General features: G+C 41.9%; 1 protein-coding gene across 3 annotated transcripts in view; it reads left to right on the top strand.

The window, feature by feature from the left end:
- Window positions 1–25,333, top strand: part of LOC137300653 (nucleus accumbens-associated protein 2-like) — a 96,036-nt gene that overhangs the window by 34,754 nt on the left and 35,949 nt on the right. For all 3 annotated transcript variants that reach the window (XM_067969880.1, XM_067969881.1, XM_067969879.1), the window contains exon 2: window positions 21,185–22,096. In XM_067969880.1, coding sequence (XP_067825981.1) covers window positions 21,241–22,096 — 856 coding nt within the window. In that variant the 5' untranslated portion in view covers window positions 21,185–21,240. The remainder of the gene's footprint in view (window positions 1–21,184; window positions 22,097–25,333) is intronic.

Raw genomic sequence — 25,333 nt, 5'->3', positions numbered from 1 at the left:
TGTGAACTTTTGTCAACTTTCTTCTCCTACATTAGTTAAGATTGTATCTGTTTTCATATTCTCCAGTCGTACTGCACAAATTCTTTCTCGCCAAACCTTCAAATTTCTTCCCAATCACATTGCAACAAAAAAAAATTCTGACACAGCTGCCATGGGTGTTTTTGTTGGAATAGGAGATTAGAGTGATTTAATAGAGGTGTTTAAAATTGAGACGATGGGACAGAGTAGATAGATAAAGACAGTGGTTGAATGACCTAGAACACAGGTGACATAGATTAAGATCAAATGTCAGAGATTTAAGACGAGAGCAGGAGAGACTTTTTTTTTACACAGAATTGTGAGGCTATGGAAAGCACTACTGATAGTAATTGAAACGGCGACCACGTGAACATGGGAGAATAGGTTAGATATCTGGTTGAGGGAAAGGGGGATGTGGGAACAGGATGGTGACTGCTTGTGTGAAGGATAAACCAACATGGGCTGAATGGCCTGTTTCCATGTTGTAATTTCTATGTGGCTCTATGGCCATTTTTCACTTCCCCCTAAAAAAAATAAGATGCATCACAAACTCATTAAAAAAAAATTAAACAGTTCAGAAAAAATGAACCTAACCCTTCCAATGCCTACAACAAATTAGCCTTTATTCCCCCTCTCTCCTGTCCCAGCAACCCTGACCAGCCTCTCCAGGCGCCATGACTATCCTCAGTCCTTCATTATCCCCTCCCTCAGCTGAGGGCCGATGGGGGCACGTTAGCATAGTGGTTATGTTATGGGCTAATAATCCGGAGACATGAGTTCAAATCCCGCCATGGCAGCTGGGGAATTTAAATTCAGTTAATTAAATAAAAATCTGGAATAAAAAGCTAGTATCTGTAACGGTGACCATGAACCTACTACCAGATTGTCGTAAAAACCCATCTGGTTCAATAATGTCCTTTAAGGAAGGAAACCTGCCGTTCTGGCCTACGTGTGATTCCAGACCCACAGCAATATGGTTGATTCTCAACTGCCCTCTGAAATGGCCTGGAAAGCCACTCAGTTGTCCAAGAAGGCGGCTCACCACCACCTTCTCAAGGGCAATTGTAAACAATTTTACAACACCAAGTTATAGTCCAGCAATTTTATTTTAAATTCACAAGCTTTCGGAGACTTCCTCCTTCCTCAGGTAATTTACCTGAGGAAGGAGGAAGTCTCCGAAAGCTTGTGAATTTAAAATAAAATTGCTGGACTATAACTTGGTGTTGTAAAATTGTTTACAATTGTCAACCCCAGTCCATCACCGGCATCTCCACATCATGACTTCTCAAGGGCAATTAGGGATGGGCAATAAATGTTGGCCTTGCCAAAGACACCCACATCCCATGAATGAATTAAAAATAAAATAAATCTATGCACTGTAGAATAAAATCTGACTGGGCCCCTCCCTTCCTGCAGTATCCCTGGAACCCTGGACTTCATTGCTTGCTCCCTTTCCTCTTGCCCCGTTGTAGGACCTCAACTTGCCCTTTCATTTCTTTCCCCCTCTCCCAACACAGTTAGCCCACCAGATTTTGGCCCTCAGTACCTCCCTGCTCAGGAGATCGACCAGCTTAATGTAAAAATCCTTTGTCACTGAGTAACTGTTAACTACTGCAACCTTTTCCCACTTTGTTCAAGGTGCTTGCCACACCACACTTTCCCCCTTCTCCCTGCTCCAAATCAAAGAATCAGAGTTCACAAAGCAACATTTGATCGAAGCAGCAGTTCAAGTTGTGCGACTTTTTCCTTCCTCCTAAGGTGATGGTCTGCTTTTGCTGCATCTAACAGCCTACCCCCGGGTACTGATCCTATTCACCTCAGTGTAGGAAGTGAGTTCAAGTGATGGGTCATGTTCAGAATTGAACTCCTGACCAGGGTTGCCAACCCCCGAGGATTGTCCTGGAGTCGCAGAGGCGTTTTTAACAAAAAATGCTTTTTCATTTTCTTTCAAAGCTTTTGTTTATTAGTTATTAAAAATATTGCAGATGGGGAAAGTGGCTGTTTGACTGACAGTCAAGAATCATCCAATAGGTTAACAAAGAGTCAGTTCACTTTCTAATTGGCACGGGAAGGGGTGCACCTCGAGGATGGAAGTGTTGGACGACCAATGTGGGACGGCAAGGTGGTTGGAGGCAGAAGATTGTGTGATGAAACCTCCAGGATTACTTCCAGCCAGAGTTGGCAACCCTATTCCTGACCTGTTTGGGAATAAGTGCTTAAGAATCTGAGCTGCAAAGTATATGCTACTTAACAGATGGTTTTTCTAGAAATAGCCCCCACAGATACTGTGGAACAATGTTCTGTACATTATTCTGTATTTGGATCCTTTGGATGCCTTCAGCTGAATTTTAACAATTCAAAGCCTGTTTACAAAAGCAGAGAAAGCTGGAAATACTGAGCTGGTCAGGCAGAATCTGTTGAGGAACAGAAGTCAGCCAGTTGATGTTTCGTATCCAAGACTTTCCCTTAGGACACTGTTTGTTTCTCTTGTTTTCTATGCTGTATTTATCCTTTAGAATCATAAAAATTTACGACACAGAAGGAGGCGATTCAGCCCATCTTGTCTGTGCCGAAATTTAGGATTTTAGTTGGGTGACAGGTTCCTTTCTGCATCAGTGAAACGTGATCATTATTTACTGGCTTAAATTAGTTCTTTAACTTTACGTTATTTTTCTTTTGACTTCTCACTCGCTGCCATTGTATTAAGTGTTCACAATTTGCCTGCACCTACTGTCGAATGTATCTGTTTTGTTTGTGCCCCCCCTCCCTCCCTCCACTTTAGTCTGGTATGGAGTTCTGTATGACTTGCCTGGCATAATGAAGTTGGCATTGCTCCAGATCTCTTGCAAAAATTTCCATAGTTCAGTCTGGGAAAAAAAATTCTAATGTACAACATTATAGGAGGTTGGAGCATTGAAATGATCACTTTCCTGTCAAACTGATAAATCCACTGTCACTTGAAGGCTTTTTAAAAAAAAAATTGAGATCTCATTTTAGTGTGGTGCACTGAAATGGATAGTTTTAGGTACTGTATGCATGTATAATGGATACATGAGCAATGGATTATGGAAAATCGTTTAGTGAAATTAGGCTGGATAAATCCTAAGTGGCAGAGGTATGCATCTGCTGGTTGGTCTAAGATAAAAGCATTTTTTGTCTGTCACTAATCAACTGATGTATTCTGAAGATTTTCCATGGTGCAGAAAATCGGGTGAGTTGGAGCCCCTGCCTGTAAAGGAACTGCCTGATTTTCCTCCGTCAATTCGGGTGGGTTCCATTATAGCCGTGTGCTCCGACTCGCCTGAGTTTCATACATTAATTCGAGTGGGTTCCATTGAAACTGTGTGCTCTGATTTTAAAAAAAAATGAATTTGTTCCCCCCCCCCCCCGCCACTTGAAGGCACTGACTCTCATTGTTGGCTGCCCACAAATACCGTGGCCAAATGATGTGCGAGGCTAAATAGTGTCAGCAGGCTGTGTGGTCGTGGGGTGTCACAGCAGAACTCAATTCTGTCCTTGCCTTACATACGTGGGAATGAACATTCACATTTTTGCACCAGCGGGCACTGGGTAGCCATCAGGAACAGGAAACTTACTGCTTTTAATTTTCCTTCTCATTCTTCTCCCTGCCCACCTACTTAACTCAAAAGCCAAGAGAACAATTGCAATACCTCTTGCTAAACCAGCTAGATCATCTGATTCAGCATAGACCAGGCACTGAATCTGTGACCACCTTCATCTGTATGGCTGAGTTCTGCACTAAGACAGTGTTTGCATTGGGGCAGGGTCAACTGCTTTTAATGTCCCTTTTTAAAAACAAAAAATGATTTTCCAGAATTTTATACTAATATACATATTTTATATTGTGTATTCTGATTGCAGGAGACTACTTTCGGTTGTTGTGGCCTTGTATACATTGGAGTCAATGTGTGTTTAAGGTCAAGTTAATGTGCTCTTGGTTCCTGTGGCTTGATGTGGAGGTGGATGGAGACTTTGGTGACCCAATCTGGCAGAACGGGCAGTTCATGGCAATGGAATTTTAATAAAGGCTGATTCGCTTACTAACTGCTTCCAGAAATTCTGAAAAACTGCTTTTCCCTTTTTTTGCAATGCCAGATCAGCCCTGGTAGTTCAAGAAGAATCACCAGCTGGATTCTCTGCGCACATGTAGTAAAGAGTGGGGAGAGATCTGTAAGTCATCTAATTTGGTGACTGACTGATTTATGGCAGTCTTTCCACATGTCTTTATGGGTGGAACTTCAGGCCTTTGAGGTGTAGTGGACACTGAGGGGTGAGAACAGTGAAATATTTGTAATGAAATCCCTGTCTTCTGGTTGGAAACAAAACATCTCTGTGGACCAAGGCACTTTTCTCTGAGTGAGGCTGCCAAGTTTTGTGTTCTGGGGCACAATCTTTACCCAAATTCATTTGGTGTAGATTCTTTGCATGCAGGCATAGGAAAATTTCACCCTCATCAAGTAAGTGTGCGTGTGAGAGACCTGGCATACATCGTTAAATGAATTGAGGATCGTTTTGTACTGCCGCTGATCATTAATTGATTCACACATGAGAGTTATTGTATTTGACTGTCACATGTTACAAAAATTAATCTGACAGCCAGTGAAATTTAACAGTCTCACCCACTGAATCAGGCCTTTCCCTGGTAAGAAATATGGAGCACTTAGCAGCAGAGAAGGATTATCGAGCTTAATTTCATCCTTGGCTCAAAACCCTTAGAATGTGACAGTGCTGAACAAATAGAAATGTGCCTGTTTAATACTGTACACTTAATTTACAGTCTGTTTGTGCTTCATGAATGACTGTCATTTTTTTTCTGAATCAGCAGTACATAAAAAATCTTTTGAAGTTGCAATAAATGTTAGAGGAAATTCTGGTTTTGTGGTTGAGTGTTTCACCGTCTGTGTTGAATTGTTGGTTTGTAGAATGCTTGAATGTGGAAACTTTTTCTCTCTTGCACCATTGGGTTTCCTGCTGCAAACAACACAGTATGGTTAAATCTCATTGACGCCTTGCAGCAGACATAAATATTTTTGCACTTGTTACCAGGAATGTTTGTTTTATCTGGTTTCTGGAGAAGCTCCTTGACTGGAACATTGATCAAAATGTGATGCTTTCATTGTTGATTAGCCCACCAAACATTACAGTAACTGTATCAATAGAGTAACTTGGTTCATTATTCCTCCTCCCCTCATTGAGAGATTTTGCAACAGTACTGTCAAATCATTGCAATCTAAATTATTTTAGCAGCAGCGAGTTTTCACTTAATTTAATTATCACACTGTATGTGTGAAACAGTAAATTATTTTTTTTTTGCCAGGAGTACATTTTGTAACATACTTAACACCGACACACAAAATAGATGACTGAGCTTGAGTTGGCTGCAGTGTTTGTACCTGGTTAGTTGAATGTTATAATCCAAAATGTAGCATCAGTTATCACAAGGTCCTTTTCACCCCTGGCATTTGTGCTTTGATTCCAGCTCAAACTGATGGAAGTGTAATTTGTCTGCTGTTTAAGGTCCCTACTGAAATGAGCTAGGGCAGTCCTGATTAATTTCAAGTGGGCATGGGTCAAAAATGCTGTCCTGACTGTCACGAGTGCTCAATGAGGGCATAGGATAGCTGGTAAAGCAGTAGTGCGCCCTTGTGAGGTTGGGGCTAAGGCACATTGCTGGGGAAGGGTAGACGGAGCACAAAATTCACCAAAGAATGTTGGCACATTGATGACCAAAATGGCAGTTAATCCTGTTGTCATCCTATGATCTTTCATGCCAGGTTTGTTTCTGTGGTGGTGTAAATTCAGCGTGAAAACGGCTGAATTGCATTCTGATTCGGCTGTAGAGCTTTTAAAGAGACCCACTGAATAGGCATTTCCATTAGTACAGTAATGAGTCTGACAGCAGGAGCCAGCAATTGACCACAATCAGTGCATGTTGTGATGCACATTGATACTGCTGTAAAACTAGTTACCAGTGCAAGCCTGAGCCTTTCAGCCTTGCATATTTATATAGTCGAATTTACTATATGCGCAACCAGGTCACTCTTATTGTGCACTCTATCCATTCAAACGTCTTTTGAAGCTCAAAGTCATGGTGCGTGCACGAGTTGCATTAACGTGCTATGTATCTGTTTCTGGCCAATGTCTGCTGTAGTGAAGTGATGGTATTTAATGCAGCTTACTTACACAGCCCAGGTAAATGTAACCGAGACGTGAACTGAGGCCTACAACTGAAGTGTGCAGCGCATTTTGGCTATGTGTATTCTGCTTAGTGATACATAATTAGTGGGATATTTTTATAGATCTGCCTTCACCTGCTTTCAGTGCTGCCAAGACTTGATTTTTAGTGTTCATTTTGATTGCAACATGCTTGTAAGCAGGGAGAGAGAGGAGGACGGACTGACTGACAATCCTGGTGCAAAATATGCTGCCCTCAATGGAGCTTCAAAGTTGTGTGAATAGTCAAGAATGAAAAGCAGAAGCACACTGGGAGGTTTGTGCCTTTGGCATATACTTTTCCTCTTCCTAGAAATGAGTCATATCGGATTCCACCTTCTGGGTGATTCCAGAGAAGGCTGCTTCATACTGCTTGGCTTTTTCATAAATGTGTGACTTGTCTGTGGATGTAGAACATATTATTTATAATAAAAAAAATATGATGTTGGCCCTGTTGGAAATCCTGCGATCTTTCCGATTCGTGTTTTTTTTTTAGGAATCTCAATCAGCAATGGTGGTTAGGTGATATTTCAAATGTTGGCAACTTTGTAGCAATCTCACTGGTCAGTAGTAATTACATGCCAATTTTTAACCATTTTCACTGGCTGCTCGTAACCATTTGACTGACCTGATCTGTTGTTTGACAGGACTCCGAATCCATTCTAGTAAAGGCAGGTGTGGAGATTTGATAGACTTCAGTTTATTCAATAATGGTTGATTTGTCCCTGCTAATTGACATGACTTTTCCATAGTAACTGCTGCTCACTGGATTTGAACGCCAAGATTAACCTGTGAAAACTGTGTGACTGAAAAATCTCTATCATTGGTCCCTGATAACCATGTGACTAACCAGGAATGACATCATTGACAGTGACGTGGAACAGGATAAACTAATTTTTCATGAATAGTGGAATCACAGGAAATATACATAGCACCTATATAATAAAAATCTTGTGTCTCTGCACTTCCTTTGTCAACCTTTTCCATTATAAAATTCCTGTGTCAACATTTATAATGGAAACTGCCGAGATAAACTTGTCTTACTATAGTTGCACCCTCCAGCCAGTGATAGCACTGTAGCACTTCAGTTTGGTCTTAGTTTAGGTTCAGAGAACCACCTGTTTTTCACTCTTCACGTGCAACAGGGTATTGAGTAGTATTTTATTAAAAATCCTGCTTCTACATGCATTCCCTGTCTATAAAATATTACTCTCGTCACTTTTTGTCAAACTTTTGTCAACTTTTACCATTATAATTCATACGTCCACATTTATAATGAAAATCACCTAGATAATTGCATTACCGGCCACTGGTGTTGCATTAGCTTTTCCCCGTACATTACTGAAAATGCTTTCTAAAATTTTTAGCCTGAATACTTTTCATCCTCTACCATTTGCATGTGTTAATGTCTTTGTTAAAGTTTTTACTTGACGGCCTTAACCTCTCCAAAAAGCCTGGGCTTGGTCTTGATATTTTTGCCCAGAGCTGTGGTGCTGTGAGCTGAATTTGGCCTGAGCATGTGTTGTATCTAATTTCCCAGGATATATCCATACCATTCGGTCTGCTGTACTGATGGAATATTTTTCAGTGCGCCAAATCTCACATTCAACACGCAGTCGAATATGGCGTTTTGTGATTGGCTCTTGCACCTGTGTCTCCCTCTCCGCTATAGGAAAATATAAACATTCTAATTACAACTTTCAACTAAACAGAGGTGATAATTAAAACTTTCAAAATTCACATTCAATATTTATGGCGAACCCTTAAGTCACAAAGCAGTGCTGCCAGACATGGGATTCCCCTCTTTCTCTCTTCCCTCCCCCCCCCCCCCCCCCCCCCCCCCCCCCCCCACCACCACCACCCAACCACCTTACTGCAGTTATACAGGGCCTTGGTGAGACCACATCTGGAGTATTGTGTGCAGTTTTGGTCTCCTTATCTGAGGAATGATGTCCTTGCCATGGAGAGAGTGCAACGAAGGTTTACCAGACTGATTCCTGGGATGGCAGGACTGACGTCTGAGGAGAGATTGTGTCGACGAGGCCTATATTCACTAGAGTCTAGAAGAATGAGAGGTGATCTCATCGAAACGTATAAAATTCTAACAGGACTAGTCAGACTAGATGCAGGGAGGATGTTCCCGATGGCTGGGGAGTCCAGAACCAGGGGTCACAGTCTCAGGATACGGGGCATGCCATTTAAAACAGAGATGAGGAGAAATTTCTTCACTGAGGGTGGTGAACCTGTGGAATTCTCTACCACAGAAGGCAGTGGAGGCCAAGCCATTAGATGTATTCAAGAAGGAGATAGATATATTTCTTATTGCTAAAGGGATCAAGGGATATGGGGAAAAAGCGGGAACAGGGTACTGAGTTAGATGATCAGCCACGATCTTTTTGAATGGTGGAGCAGGCCAGAAGGGCCGTATGGCCAACTTTTGCTCCTATTTTCTATGTGTACCTAACCAGTGCCCTGCTTCTCTGCTCACTGCTGACAGACCCCAGGAATCTATCAGTGCACCAAACCTCATGTTCAACACCCAGTTGTGCCGAACCTCAGGTTTGCTGCCAAACGCCACCAGGCCCACTGCAGTATGTCTACCCCCAAGACCTGTATTCCAGTTCTGCCAAACATCGGGACTATTTCCCAGTGCTACCAAAGTGCAGGACTGCCCACAAGTGCAGCCACGCCCAAGTCCCTCTCCCCTATACTGCTAAATACCAAATATCTACCTTCAGTTGGTATATCCTGCATACCACCATGCTGTGTATTGGCAGCTTTAAAAGTGCTGCAGGATAAAAGTTAAATACACAGATGAAGGAATATATATAAAAGATAAAGGCATTTACAATTTTCACAGAAAAATGATTTGTGGAATTCAATCCCTAAAGCATGCTTTTTAAAAAAAAAATCCCTGAATACCGTTTAATAAAATTGGAATTTAATGTATTCAGTACTTGTAAATCAGTGGGCCTCATGTTCTGCCCGACATTGATTCAACAACCCTGTTAGAAAACAGCATCTGTTAGAAAACAAATCTTGTGTCTCACTGTTACCAATGTTGCTGGAGATCTATTATACTTCATATATTTTATATGTTACTATGTTTTGAAGAAAGTTGAGACCAACTAGTATATTTCAACCAGGAATTTTATTCGGTTTTTTTTATTTGTTCATAGGATGTGGGCGTCGCTGGCAATGCCAGCATTTATTGCCCATCCCTAATTGCCCTTGAGAAGGTGGTGGCGAGCCGCCACCTTGAACCGCTGCAGCCCGTGTGGTGAAGGTTCTCCCACAGTGCTGTTAGGTAGGGAGTTCCAGGATTTTGACCCAGCGACGATGAAGGAACAGAGATATCTTTCCAAGTCGGGATGGTGTGTGACTTGGAGGCGAACGTGCAGGAGGTGGTGTTCCCATGTACCTGCTGCTCTTGTCCTTCTAGGTGGTAGAGGTCGTGGGTTTGGGAGGTGCTGTCGAAGAAGCCTTGGCGATTCGCTGCAGTGCATCCTGTGGATGGTACACGCTGCAGCCACAGTGTGCCGGTGGTGAAAGTAGAGAATGTTTAGGGTGGTGGATGGGGTGCCAATCAAGCGGGCTGCTTTGTCCTGGATGGTGTCGAGCTTCTTGAGTGTTGTTGGAGCTGAACTCATCCAGGCAAGTGGAGAGTATTCCATCACACTCCTGACTTGTGCCTTGTAGATGGTGGAATGGCTTTGGGGAGTCAGGAGGTGAGTCACTCGCCGCAGAATACCCAGCCTCAGACCTGCTCTTGTAGCCACAGTATTTATATGGCTTGTCCAGTTAAGTTTCTGGTCAATGGTGACCCCCAGGATGTTGATGGTGGGGGATTCGGCGATGGTAATGCCATTGAATGTCATGGGGACATGGTTAGACTCTCTCTTGTTGGCGATGGTCATTGCCTGGCATTTGTCTGGTGCAGATGTTACTTGCCACTCATGAGCCCAAGCTTGGATGTTGTCCAGGTCTTGCTGCATGCGGGCTCGGACAGCTTCATTATCTGAGGGGTTGCGAATGGAACTGAACGCTGTGCGATCGTCATCGAACATCCCCATTTCTGACCTTATGATGGAGGGAAGGTCATTGATGCAGCAGCTGAAGGTGGTTGGGCCTAGGACACTGCCCTGAGGAACTCCTGGGGCTGAGATGATTGGCTTCCAACAACCACTACCATCTTCCTTTGTACTAGGTATGACTCCAGCCACTGGAGAGTTCTCCTCCTGATTCCCATTGACTTCAATTTTACTAGGGCTCCTTGGTGCCACACTCGGTCAAATGCTGCCTTGATGTCAAGAGCAGTCACTCTCTCCTCACCTGGAATTCAGCTCTTTTGTCCATGTTTGGACGGAGGCTGTAATGAGGTCTGGAACCAAGTGGTCCTGGTGGAACCCAATCTGAGCATCGGTGAGCAGGTTATTGGTGAGTAAGTGCCGCTTGATGGCACTGTCGACGACACCTTCCATCACTTTGCTGCTGATTGAGAGTAGACTGATGGGGCGGTAATTGGCTGGATTGGATTTGTCCTGCTTTTTGTGGACAGGACATACCTGGACAATTTTCCACATTGTTGGGTAGATGCCAGTGTTGTAGCTGTACTGGAACAGTTTGGCTCGAGGCGCAGCTAGTTCTGGAGCACAAGTCTTCACTACAGCCAGGATGTTGTCGGGGCCCATAGCCTTTGTTGTATCTAGTGCACTCGGCCATTTCTTGATGTCACATGGAGTGAATCGAATTGGCTGAAGACTGGCTTCTGTGATGGTGGGGATATTGGGAGGAGGCCAAGATGGATCATCTACTTGGCACTTCTGGCTGAAGATAGTTGCAAACGCTTCAGCCTTGTCTTTTGCACTCAAGTGCTGGATTCTGCCATCATTGAGGATGGGGATATTTACAGAGCCTCCTCCTCCTGCTAGTTGTTTAATTGTCCACCACCATTCACGACTGGATGTGGCAGGACTGCAGGGCTTTGATCTGATCCGTTGGTTGTGGAATTGCTTAGCTCTGTCTATAGCATGTTGCTTCTGCTGTTTAGCATGCATCTGTGCTGTAGCTTCACCAGGTTGGCACCTCATTTTTAGGTACAGCTGCTGCTGCTCCTGGCATGCTCTTCTACACTCCTCATTGAACCAGGGTTGATCCCCTGGCTTGTTGGTAATGGTAGAGTGAGGAATATGCCAGGCCGTGAGGTTACAGATTGTGCTGGAATACAAATCTGCTGATGGCCCACAGCTCCTCATGGATGCCCAGTTTGAGCTGCTAGATCTGTTCTAAATCTATCTCGTTTAGCATGGTGGATGGTGTCCTCAGTGTGAAGACGGGACTTCGTCTCCACAAGAACTGTGCGTTGGTCACTTCTACCAATACAGTGTTGTTTCATGTCAGGACTTTGGAAATGCAACAAAATGAAACTCCTCTCGTGCTTCTAAGGAGGATTATTGCTTTTGGACCAAATACATTTGTTTTTACCCCTGAAATCTTTATGACTTTGAGTGAAGCTTTAAAGAAAATAATCTGGTCATGCCCAGCACTCTTGGGAAAATTTTTACCTCTTGAAGGGCTATCTTGCAGAATCTATAAATTGCAGTTACTGTATATTTTGACCAAATCTGTAATTATGCAGCTGTTGTCTACAAAAAAAAAATTTTGGCTCAGCTGACAAACCGTTTCTGTTGGAGAAACTAAGCTTGTGGGGAGATACAAGAAGCTTTAAACAAGCATCAGCATATTCACAAATGTACTCTTGTGCTACTTCAAACAGTTACAGCCTTGTGATTACTGGAAGTAAATTATCCAGCAATAGTTTGTGACTTGTTAATTTCATTAAGCATATTCAGTGTTGTGGTTGTAAAGGTTAAGTTTCTCTACAATTCTCTTAACGTTCTTGTACCCACCTACTTATAAGCATTTCTCATCTGAATCTCAATCTTGTGTGGTAAACACAGATTATAACTGTTCAGGTATTACATTTTTTGGGGCATTCTTTTTGTGAGAAGATTTGGGCAATGAATTTTGTGCTGCAAAATGGAACATTTGCACTTTTTGCACCCTGTCTCGGCTTAATATCCTTGGGTCTTGGAAGTACTTTATGTCTGGATGCAGGGAAGAGCTGCCTCTATCCTGTTGTCAGTATGCCTTCATCCCAACCTCAGAAAAGTGCTGCCTACTGTAGCATTGGATCACTTGCCATTCCCATACTTGCCTCCCTTTCTGTTGGCGGGTCCATCTAGTGCTGAATTATTGTCAATTTAGTGCTTTGGAATAGCATCCATTGGGAAATATGTTGAAACTGTTCATTCGCAACTATCCGGGAGAGAGGAACCTTTCACCTCCGAGCTGGATTTGACCCAGGCCGCAGCAGTGAAAGAACAGTGAATTAGAACACTTCAATCTGTCATACTGGTTAACTGTGTTAAGAGTAATAAGATTAGCAATAGTTATTTTGCTAACTTATGGTTAGGCAAGTTCTCGCTGCGCATGTTTAAGCCTTTGGCGAAGTAGAGGTTTGAGACTGTATTTGCAAAGAATTACGCACAGTTTTGTACTTTCACAGTAAAAACCTCTTTCAAAGCTGTAACAGTCGTGTGACAACAACCACTACAATAAGTAGTCCCTTTAGTGTCGTAAAACATTTCAAGGCACTTCAGAGGAGGAACAGATGGCAAGCAGTAATGGAATTTGAATGATCCAGCACAGAAACACTGATATTTTTCTCCACTTTAGCTAGTCTAATCCCATTCTCCTGCTCACTCCCTGTATTCTTTAATAATCCTCTTTTTCAAGCAACTGTGTAATTCCCTTTTGAAAATACGTCTGAACTCTGCTTCAACAATGTTTTGTGGTGGAGGATTCTGCGTTTCAACTATCCTCTGTGCAAAGAACTATTTTTTCTAATCTCCTGCTCCAGGTTAGGGTCTTGCCATGGATGTTCTGTTGGGTGCGGAGGTGCTGTTCACTCCCAAATGTGGTCTGACTATACAATTATTATAGTGGTTGTAATAGGTGTAACAGTAGTACCCCATGTGATCGGAACCAGATATTCAAGCCTTTGCAGGCTTCTCTAATCTTTTTGAAGGCAAACTGAGTGACTACCTGGTGTGGTGAGGCCAGGTATAAATAGTTAAGTTGCGCTTTATTTCATAGGTGAATGTATAGAGCAACAGTGATTGGACTCACCTTAATTTAATGAGTACAACTTCTCTTTTTGTAATAATCCAAAAAAATTAACATGCTTCCCCACATCAGTGGGTTGTTTCTGTTTAAAGACTGATTCACTTTGCCTCCTTTACTGGATCTGGCTGACTGCTTGTGTCTCATTTTTTTGATCACCCTCTCATTGGAGCTAGATGGGACCAGAGACCTCCCAACACAATGGGTGTGAGGTGTTTTCAGTTACCAAGATAAGTTAACAAATTGCGTACCGTTTACACTTTTTAGGAAAAAGACTCCATTAGCATATTTTCATCTTTTGTCTTGGTCCTTTTTTTCTAAACTTGTGTGAATACACTTTTTTCTTTTTTAAAAATTCAGTATTTAAAAGTAACTTTTTTTCCAAAACCTTTCTGTATAAAAATACCAAAGAAATCCAAAACTTGATACCTCCCCTTTAATTCTTTCTAATCATGAATTTGTGCCTTCTCGTCAACTAATAAAAACAATCTAACTATGATAGTTAGCCCATCATAATCCTTCACAACCTTGAAGACCCTTCTCAGGTCATCCTTTAACCTTTTCAACTTAAGTGAAAAAATCCCTAACTTGTGTCTCTTGACAATGGTTCATAACTGCGACTCCTCATTCCTGGTAACCTCTCAGCAAATCTACACTGCACCTTTCCCACTGCTTTCATATCCTCCTTTCAATGGCACGTCCAGAAACACACACACTGCTGTAACTACAGCCTAATTAAGGAGCAGAGCAAACCATTGTGGTCTGGCTGGTTCTGATATCTAGGAAATATATTTTATTTAATGCGCTATGATTGTTCAACTGGAAGAAGCCCTGGCTCATCCAAAGCTTGACTAGAATGGACCTCTGCTTCAAGTACAATCTCTCATCGATAGTTAGAATTCAAACATGGTGTGAATTCTTCACCCCTTCCCCAGTTTCTTTTCATTTACAGAGCTACTTCCTGGAGCCCTGGCAAGTTCCATCTATGTGAAGCAGACGCAACAATGGGATGGCATCAACTCTAATGAATGACTGACAGCGTTTATAAAATAGTGACTTGTATAATTTAAGTCTACTAATCATAAGTCACCAATCACTAACACCTTGATTATACATTTCTGCTTCAGTATAATGAATATAATTAGCAGAGCTGGGAGGCTTGTAATTTTTTTAAAAATTCAGCTTGCTGAAATGTTTTTGTTGGGATGTTTTGTGTTCTACTTGGTGATACTTGAGCCCATGTACTGTAGATTAGAACTGAACCTTAGTACAGCCAGCTCATGTGAGTCTTGTTCCCAGCATTGCTGACCACGGCATAGTTTGAGGAAAGAGAAAGAAAAGGCATTGAAGGGGAAATGGTATTTGTAACATGTCTTCAGCAATAAATCTGCAAACTGGCAGAAAAAAATAATCTGCAATGGAGCACAAAGGGGGAAATGAGTACATGGCACATGTCCCAGCTAAACTCTTGTATCCACAACATTCAATGCAGAATAAATGGGCACTTGTGTTCTGATGTTCTCATGTCGAGTAATGCTGACTCAGGGACTGATTTGCGTATAAAATACCAAGCTGTGCCACCATAAATGGTAATGAAGCAATGAAAGTGACAGAATCTGATTCACTGAAGCTAATCACTAATTGACGTTTTATGGTATTGACTCATTTTAGAGCTAACTTTAGGAAACCAGGCTTGTGAGTCATGCAAGATGTACTGTATTAAGTTAAGAAAGCATTGATTTTTTTTTAATGTATTGATGAGTAAGCAATGGTGGCATTATTTTTTGCATAAGTTCATACCACACTGGTGGAATGAATACCAGATGTTACATGGGTAGAGACTGTTTGTTTAGGTTTTGGGAGGTGGGGGGTGACCGAAGAGCAGGAGATGGTGTGTGGATAACATGCTCACTAAGAAGTTCATTGGCCTTTAAGCGAAACTGCAATAGATGCCTTTGGTCGCTGTCAAGTGTGTGATTATGATCCTACAGTACGATTATTTTCGAATAGAAATATTCAAGATGAAGAATTTTTGGTTCAGTTGTACTAAAAACAGGCAGTTTTTTTTGCAGTGCTTATTCAAATTGCATGAAGACAATCATTTTCTTTCTGTACTGGATTCTTGAGCGGTAGAGCCAGGAATCATTAAGAAATGAGACCAAAATAACTAACTGCAAATGCTTCACAGATTGGTTTTATTGAGGCTAAATTTGAACCTGAAGCTTTGTCATGTGGCCTCGTTATTTTCATCTCTTGATTATTCATATTGACATGTATCACTGGTTTCCATCCAATTAAAAATTAACTATAACATAATACAGATCTGTTGCTAGGCTAAGATCAGATGGCCTCAACTTTTTCTAGGTTAAAACTGAAGAGTTGGCTATATGGAAGTAAAAGAAGCTAAAATTAATGGAAAGGTAAACTTAATTAGGATCTGCAGAACTATAATCAGCAGCCGCTCTGTTTTATGGACCATCACAGAACCATAATTGCAAAACATCTAAGATTTGGACTGAATGATATTTGTTTTAGCTGAACAAGCAAGGAGCACCAAATAATGCAGACAAGCAATGCAAATTCTATTTTGATTCCTCACAAGAAAGATTATCACCGTACTACTTCAGATTTATTGAGAAGACGAGTCTATCCTCTGAGGAATTTTGCTCCAGGATGTTTCACCTGTTTATACAGCAGTGATCAGTTTTTCTTTATTGTCCATTAGATTACTAAAACTCTGCAACCTGTGCCTTGGCGTGTGTTTTTTTATTTACTTGTTCTCTGGATCTCCGCGATGCTGGCAAACCTGCGTTTGTATTTTGCTTCGCCCGCTGTGGCCCTTGGTGATTGTGTTCTGTCACAAGTGTTTACAATTTGAGTGCCTTGCTCGGCCACTTGAGAGGGCATTAAGAGTTGACCACCTAATGTGGGACTGGAGTTGTGTAGATCAGACTAGATAGGTGTGGCAGGTTCCCTTCCCTGAAGGACATTAGTGAACTAGTTAGGTTTTTACAATAGTCTGGTGGTTTAATGGTAATTTTCCTGGTGCTCATTCATAAATGGCCAAATTTATTGAATTCGAGATCACAACTTGCTAAAATGAGATTTGACCTCCCAGCCTGTGGGTTTCTTGTCCAGTATCATTACCATTATATTGCTGTGTTCTGATGCCATGTCGTCAGTAATGTCAAATGTTCTAACGCACATGACCTTGTTGTGACATTGTAGACTATTTTCTGTATTCAGAAAAAAGGAAACACCCAACTGTTCGACATGGTAAGTGCCCTTTAATTTCTGGTTTCCAACCGTCAGCCTATCCAAAAACCTAAAAAAGCATAGTTTTCCTGAACCCGAGAAAACCTTTTCATGCCAATGCAAACGATTTCTCATGGATAATGTTTACGTAGAATTTCATAGAATGGACAGCTAAGAAACAGGCCGTTCGGCCCAACAGGTCCAAGCCAGTGTTTATGCTCCACACGAGCCTCCTCACTCCCTCCCTACTTCATCTAACCCTATCAGCATATCCTTTTATTCCTTTCTCCCTCGTGTATTTATTTAGCTTCCCCTTAAATGCATCTATTTGCCTCAACTACTCTTTGTGGTAGTGACTTCCACATTCTAACCTCTCTCTGTGTAAAGAAATTTCTCCTGAATTCCCTATTGGATTTATTAGTGACTATCTAATTTATGGCCCCTATTATGTGTGTGGAAGAACCGCAAGCAATTGGAATATTCTTACGCCATAGTCGTTTCTGTTCTTCCCAGTGAAGTCTTCGGTACATCTCAGCCATAACTCAGTGGGTAGCAATCTCGCCTCCGAGTCAGACGGTCATGGGTTCAAGACCCACTCCAGCGTCTTGAGCACAAAATCTAGGCTGACACTCCCAGTGCAATACTGAGGACGTGCTGCACTGTCGGAGGTGCCATCTTTCAGATGAGATGAGATGTTAAACTGAGGTGCCCTCTCGGGTGGACGTAAAAGATCCCATGGCACTATTTCAAAGAAGAGCAGGGGAGCTCTCCTCTGTGTCCTTGCCAATCTTTATCCCTCAACCAACATCACCAAAACAGAATATCTGGTCATTTATCACATTGCTGTTTGTGGGACCTTGCTGTGTGCAAATTGGCTGCTGCATTTCCTACATTCAGACAGTGACTGCACTTCAAAAATACTTAATTGACTGTAAAGCACTTTGGGATGCCTGGAGGTCGTGAAAGACGCTATATAAATGCAAGTCTTTTTTACTTTTTATCTCCAGTTCTTGCCCACAGCTTTTAGTTTCCTTATTTTGGAGACATCGTTTTTGTTTTAATTTTATGCCTCAGTTCAAAGAACTTACAGACTACAGGTGTGGACTGCAAGGAGAGGTATCTTGTGAAAGTGCACAGTAGTTTTCAGATTGTTCCATCAACTATGTGTATACAGTTAATGGTGCCTATATTGAATTTGCTTCTCTAAGGAATTTGCACTATAAATAATAATCCTTCATTGCATGTTATGTACTCCATATGGATCATAGAAGCATTGAATGTTGCAGCACAGAAATAAGCTGTTCATCCCATCAAGTCTGCACATGAGCCACCTAGTCTAATCCCACTCTCCTGTGCAATGCACTCCCCCATATCCCTCTTTTGAAATGGGATTAGTTGCTTGAAAAATAATTTATGGTTTCTACTTCAATGATGGTTTGTGACAAGAGAATTCCACATTCTAACCACCCTCTGTGTAAAGAATTCTTTTCTAAAGTCCCTCTTTAATTTTTGTGATTTAGATTTATGCTCTCTCGATACCGCCTTAACAACCAGTGGGAACAGTCCATCACTATTCACCCTGTAATAACCCTTATAGTCATCAAGATCTCCTTCAGGTCACCCCTAAACTTTTTCTGCTCCAGTGAAAAAAATGTTTTCATTTCCCAAGTGTCTCTTTGGAACTGTGACCCTTCATCTTGGTAACATCGCACTAAATCAGTCCCTTTTTGCATTGCTTTTACACCTTTCCTATAATGGGGTGCCCAATACTGTACAATACCCCCAACTGTGGCCTAGCTAAGGTCTTGTACAGTTTCACATTACCTACTTGTTTTTTATTCTGTTCCTCCTGATACAAAATTAATGATTTTGGTTGCCCTTTTTTATGGGCCTTAACTACTTGCATGGTCACCTTTAATGACCTGTAAATCTGCACATCAAGGAATCTCTCCATTTAAAATTTTACCATTTAAGATGTCTTTCCTTTCCCTAAGCTTGCTTGCTTCCTTCCAAAACATATAACCTTCCCATTTCTCTACACTGAACTGCATCTGCCACCAACCTGCACATGTGCCAATTCCTTGGCTCAGTGGTAGCATTCTTCCCTCCGAGTTAGAAGGTTGTGTGTCCAAGCCCCACCCCAGAGACTTGAGCTCATAACCTAGGCTGGTACTTCTGTGCAGTACTGAGGAAGTGCTACACTATGGGAGGTGCAGTTTTTCGAATGGTACGTTAAACTGAAGCCCCTTTTACTTGCACTCTCAGCTACAAGTAAAAGATCCCACGACACTATTCGAAGAAGAGCAGGGGAATTCTGTTGTCCTGGCCAACACGTATCCATCAACCAACGTCACTAAAACAGATGATCTGGTCATTTATTTCATTGCTGTTTGTGGGAGCTTGCTGTGTGCAAATTGGCTGCTACGTTTCCAACATTACAACAGTGATTGCACTTCATAAGTATTTCATTGGCTGTAAAGTGCTTTGGGGCATCCTGAGGTTATCAAAGGTGCTATATAAATGCAAGTCTCTCTTTCCTGTTCAAATTCATTCTTTCCCAGGAACTTGTAACTGTAGAACACTGAATTTACACTGTGGGCTGTTTTTGTTTCATGGTTGCTCAATTTCTCTCCCTCCAGCATTACATGTAAATCCACAATATTTCATCCCAACTTAACGTTCGTGAACAAGTTGACAGGAGTCCTCCTTATTGCACTGTGCATGTTGATATGGGGTTACAATGCCAATAGCTGTTTTTTAGATCCATTTCTGTTCTGGGATGTGTTAATATGCTGTTAACATGTATAGCTTTTTGCAGTGTTGATGCTTTAAATCTTTGTTTTAATAAAAAAGTTAAGGGGAAATTCAATAGAGCTGCTCAAAATTATGAGGGGTTTTGATAAGAATAAATAATTGATAAGAATAAATAATTCCACTGCTCGGTAACCAGAGGACACAGATTTAAGATAATGGGCAAAAAAAACCAGAGGGGAGATGATTTTCTTTTTTACGCAGCATGTACTTAAGATCTGGAATGCACTGCCTGAAAGGTGGTTGAAGCAGATACAACATTAACTTTCATTAGGGACTGCAGCAACTCGCCAAGGCTTCTTCGGCAGCACCTCCCAAACCCGCAACCTCTACCACCTAGAAGAACAAGGGCAGCAGGCATGTAGGAACAACGTCACCTGCACGTTCCCCTCCAAGTCACACACCATCCCGACTTGGAAATATATCCCCGTTCCTTCATTGTCACTGGGTCAAAATCCTGGAACTCCCTACCTAACAGCACCTTCACCATATGGACTGCAGCGGTTCAAGAAGACTGCTCACCACCACCTTCTCGAGGGCAATTAGGGATGGGAAATAAATGCTGGCCTTGCCACCGACGGCCACGTCCCATGAACGAATAAAAAAAAAGGGAATTGTATATATATTTGAAAACGAAAAATATGCAGGGGAATGGGACTAATTGGATAGTTCTTTTAAAGAGCAGGCACAGGGACAATGGGCCAAATGGCTGCCTTCTGTGCTCTATGATTCTATGAATCATTTACTTAAGTAAACTTAAAAATATTTTTAATCCCTAAATTCCAGTGATGCTTTCTCAGCTTTAAAACATAGTCTAAATGATTTCATTAACGTTACTGCACTGCATAGTCACTGAATAGTTTGAATTGTTGGCACATTTCCTGCACCGAACTTGCTGTCTAACATGACACATGACTGCTGTAGACTTGCGTGTGTTGGAATATTTAGTCAGGCCACAAACTGTATCTGCATTAATACAGAATAGACTCGGTATTGGCATTAATCCTCGTCGATAGGTGGGTAAATCAGCTACTGTAAGGGCTGCAAGTTTTAACGGCGTTTAATGTAACAACCTGTAGTTCTAACAAGGCAGAATACTTGGAATGATTGAAATGTTTTAGGATTGTGAATGGCTCTATTGACTAAACTGCAGTGGGAGCTCTTGGATACATACATAATTCAAAACAATCTCCGTTTCCCAGGCATTGCTAAACGGTGAGACAAAGCATACGGTGCTTACTGCCATCTTTGCAGTGAGTCATCAAACTACAGCTTGTACCAATGCAAAACTTCACTTTAGCAACAAGATCGCAGTAATGTTTGGAAGTCTTATTTCTAATCTGGTGGGCATTTAGAACAGTCAGTCAAAAGCTCCTTTCATTCAAGTGTGTAGCCTGAATGTTAATCGCTGTCCCTCCTGTTCATTTACATTCAGAGCACAGCAGTACAGGGACTTGACTTGTACAGACTGAGCTGGCTAAAAGCAGGGATTTGAGCCTGCTTTTTTTAACCAGGTAATTTGTGCTGGGACATTTTTCAGTGGCTTTAGTTTGGAGTCAGATGTGCAAGATTTTTGAGGTTTTTTTTTGTAGTTCTGGTTGCTTGTCCTTAAGATGTGGAGTAGAACCAGCATTGACCTGTTGATTTCCCCCCTCTCCCCCCTTTTTTTTGTTATTTGCAGCTGTGGTTCGATGTTGTCACTGTGAGTCTTGCAAGGACCAGCACTTCATCTCAGCCATGGCTCAGATCCTCCATCTCGAGATTCCGAATTTTGGGAACAATGTCCTGGGATGCCTGAACGAGCAGCGCTTAATGGGGTTATTTTGTGATGTCTCCATCGTGGTCAAAGGTCAAGCCTTCAAGGCGCACCGTGCCGTGCTGGCTGCCAACAGCCTCTATTTCCGGGACTTGTTCAGTGGCAACAGCAAAAGTGCATTTGAGCTGCCTGCCACGGTGCCGCCTGCCTGCTTTCAGCAGATCCTTTCCTTTTGTTACACCGGCAAGCTCACCATGGCAGCCAGCGAGCAGCTGGTGGTGATGTACACAGCAGGCTTCCTGCAAATACAGCGCATCGTCGAGAAAGGGACCGAGCTGATGTTCAAAGTGAGCTCCCCGCACTGCGACTCTCAGACGACCTCCATCGAAGACACTGGCTCCGAGCCGCAGAGTCCTTGCCCCCTGCAGCCGCCTGCCACCTTGACAGTTGTGTCTCCGGCTTTACCCATTCCACTGCTTTCTCGGGTGAAGAGTGAACACTGCGAGCAAGATCTGACTGTGCCCGGCGTTCATGCCCTCGCAACAAAGCGCTCACTGGAGACTAGCCAGCGTGAGAGTGCCGGTAACCTAAACTGTGCAACTCCTTTGAAGTTACCCAGAGTTTCCTATCCTGGATCCTGGGGTGCCACAACTTTTGTGCAGCCAGTCACCTACACTCAGGCAGAGCGCACAAGCCCAGGTGGAAGCAGTAATCAGACCACAGACAGTCCAACTTCATACCATAATGAGGAAGAAGAGGATGAGGATGAAGCATACGAGACTATGGCAGAAGATCAGTATGGACAGATGTATATCAAGGCATCAACAGGATACCCCGGTAAGAGATGCTGAATTCGATGTCAATCTACTAACTGCACATTTTTTTTCCTCTGACACTCATTCACTCGTACTATCTCCTGCCTTCCTTCCCTGAATTCGGCTTCAGCACTTCCTAGAATTGGTGGGCCGAGAATGGAGTTCTAGGAACACATGGAGCTGCAGGTTTGAAATAATAGAGGGGAGAGGGGGGTGTTCAGGTGAGGGGAAATTTATAAATCTAAAGAGAAAAGTCAAGGCCATAGAGCAATGTAGTGATTTGGGTAATGATAAGCAGAGTCTGACTGGAAGGGACAGAGTTTAACAGTAATAGTGCATTAGTGAATGTCAAATCAGGGAAAAATAGTAAGAAGTTAAAATTAAAGGCGCTGAATGCGCGAAGCATTCGTAACAAGACAGACGAATTCATGGCACAAATAGAGATAAATGGGTTTGATCTAGTAGCCATTACTGAGATGTGGTTGCAAGGTGACCAAGATTGGGAACTAAATATTCTAGGGTACTTGACTTTTTGAAAAGACAGACAAAATGGAAAAGAAAGCTGGGACTAGCCCTGATAATAAAGGATGACATAAAGACAGTAGTGAGAAAGGATCTTGGCTTGGAAGATCAGGAAGTAGAATCAGTACAGGTGGAGCTAAGAAATAACAAGGGGCAAAAAAGACAGGTGGGAATAGTTTATAGGCGCTCTAACAATAGTTGTATTGTTGGATAGAGTATTAATCAAGAAGTAAGAGGAGCTTGTAACAAAAGTAATGCAATAATCATGGGGGACTTTAATCTTCATATAGACAGGGCAAATCAAATTGGCAAAAGTAGTTTGGAGGACGAGTTCATGGAATGCATTCAGGACGGTTTCCGAGAACAACCAACCAGGAACAGGCTATTTTAGATCTTGTCTTGTGTAATGAGACAGGGTTAATTAGTAATCTCATAGTAAGGGATCCTTTGGTGAAAAGTGATCATAATATGCTAGAATTTCACAATGGTTCAGTCCTTGTACATGAAACACAAAGTTAACATGCAGGTACAGCAAGCAATTAGGAAGGCAAATGGTATGTTGGCCGTTATTACAAGGGGGTTGAAGTACAAGAGTAAGGAAGTCTTCCTACAATTGTACAGGGCTTTGGTGAGACCACACCTGGAGTACTGTGTACAGTTTTGGTCTCCTTATCTAAAGGAAGGATATACTCGCCTTAGAGGCAGTGCAATGAAGATTCACTAGATTGATTTCTGGGATGAGAGGGTTGTCCTATGAGGAGAGATTGAGTAAAATGGGCCTATACTCTCTGGATGTGGAGATGCCGGTGATGGACTGGGGTGGACAAATGTAAGGAATCTTACAACACCAGGTTATAGTCCAACAGTTTTATTTTCAAATAAAACTGTTGGACTATAACCTGGTGTTGTAAGATTCCTTACATTTATATTCTCTGGAGTTTAGAAGAATGAGAGGTGATCTCATTGAAACATATTAGATTCTGAGAGGGCTCGACAGGGTAGATGCAGAGAGGCTGTTGCCCCTGGCTGGAGAATCTAGAACTAGGGCATAGTCTTAGGATTAGGGGTCAGCCATTTAGGACTGGACTGAGATGAGAAGAAATTTCTTCACTTGGAGGGTTGTGAATCTTTGGAATTCTTTGTCTCAGAGGGTTGCGGATACTTCAGTCATTGAGTATATTCAAGGCTGAGATGGATAGATTTTTGGACACTAAATGAATCAAGGGATATGGGGATCAGGTGGGAAAGTGAAATTGAAGTTGAAGATCAGCCATGATCTTATTGAATGGCAGAGCAGGCTCGAGGGGCCGTATGGCCCACTCCTGCTCCTATTTCTTATGTTATGTTCTTGGGCCTGAGGGATACAGGTGACGGGAAAGAGAGGTGCAAGTGGTCCCTGGGCCATATTATGAATACCACTGCTCTAATAAGAGAGCCCCTGCGTGCAGAGTATAGAAATGGTCTTCAGCAAATCACTGTCGGTACAATTGTGAAAACTCCCAGATTTAATATAGAATAGTTTGCATGACTTGAAGCAGAAAAGCAAAGTATCTTTTTTTCAAAACGACATAATATCTGACCCAAACAACTATAGGCCCATTAGTTTAATATCAATAATGGATAAAGTAATTGAATCCGTTCTGAGGGCCTACGCAATAGCAATAACTTAATAAACAGTCAACATGGATTTAGTAGGGGAAGATTGTGATTGACAAACCACCTCAACTTCCTTGAGGAAATTATAGACAGTAGTACTACTCACTGTAATGTAGTTTATTTGGACTATAAGAAAGCCTTTTGACATGAAATACATAATTAAACTGAAGGTTCACAGGAATCCAGGGTAGAATGTAGAACTGGAGTATAATAAGACTGGGGGGGTGAGTGTTAACTGGAGTCAGTGTTTTTAACCTCTAGTGTTCTTAACCTACATAAATGACTCAAACTAACTAAGTTGGTCAAATTTGGTGGCAGCAGTAAAATAGGGAGAGTAATAAAGACACAGGATGCAGCTAAACATTTACAAAAAAAAAATTCAGTTATGTAATTAAGCGGAGTTGAATTTAACGTTGATAAATGTAAAAAAACATACCATTAATGGAATTGAATTTGCAGAGGGAGACTTAGAAGGGGATGTGGGAGCAACAGACATGCTCCTTATAATGCAATGGGCTAAGGCAATTTTAAAAGCTCATCGAATGAACGGATGTATAGCTAGAATAGTAGAATTAAAGTCTACGGAAGTTGTGCTCTGCTTTTATAGTGCATTGATCAGACCATGCTTGGAATACATTTTCAGTTTTGGCCACAACGTCTGAAAACAATATTATAAAAATGTATCTAAAATGACAAAATATGAACTTAAAAAGGTAGAGAAGGACAAGACCGATCCCAAGTACAAGGTGATGAGCTGTGAAACATTAGAAAAGTTGAAGTTTTGCTATTCAGAAAGACAGCAGCTGTGAGTTGGAGAACCTCACTGAGGTATATAAAATATTAAATGGTTTAGGTGAAACCATTTAATATTCCATTTTTTATCCTCTGATCCTACATTTATAGGATCAGAGGATAAAAAGTGGAACAGCAAATTTGAAGGAGAAAGCACTGTTTATTCCATGATGTATTTGGATTGGTTTACCAAGTAGGGTAGTGAAGGGCAAAACATTGTGGCCGGGGTTGGGGGGTGGTGTAAGCGTGAGCAAGATTTATTTTGGATACTGTGACAGAGGAGTAAGAG

This window comes from Heptranchias perlo, chromosome 31 (genome assembly GCF_035084215.1).
Source record: "Heptranchias perlo isolate sHepPer1 chromosome 31, sHepPer1.hap1, whole genome shotgun sequence".
In the NCBI taxonomy this organism is placed as follows: Eukaryota; Metazoa; Chordata; class Chondrichthyes; order Hexanchiformes; family Hexanchidae; genus Heptranchias; species Heptranchias perlo.
The sequence above is the reverse complement of the archived record's forward strand: the minus strand, read 5'-3'. Positions and strand labels throughout refer to the sequence as shown.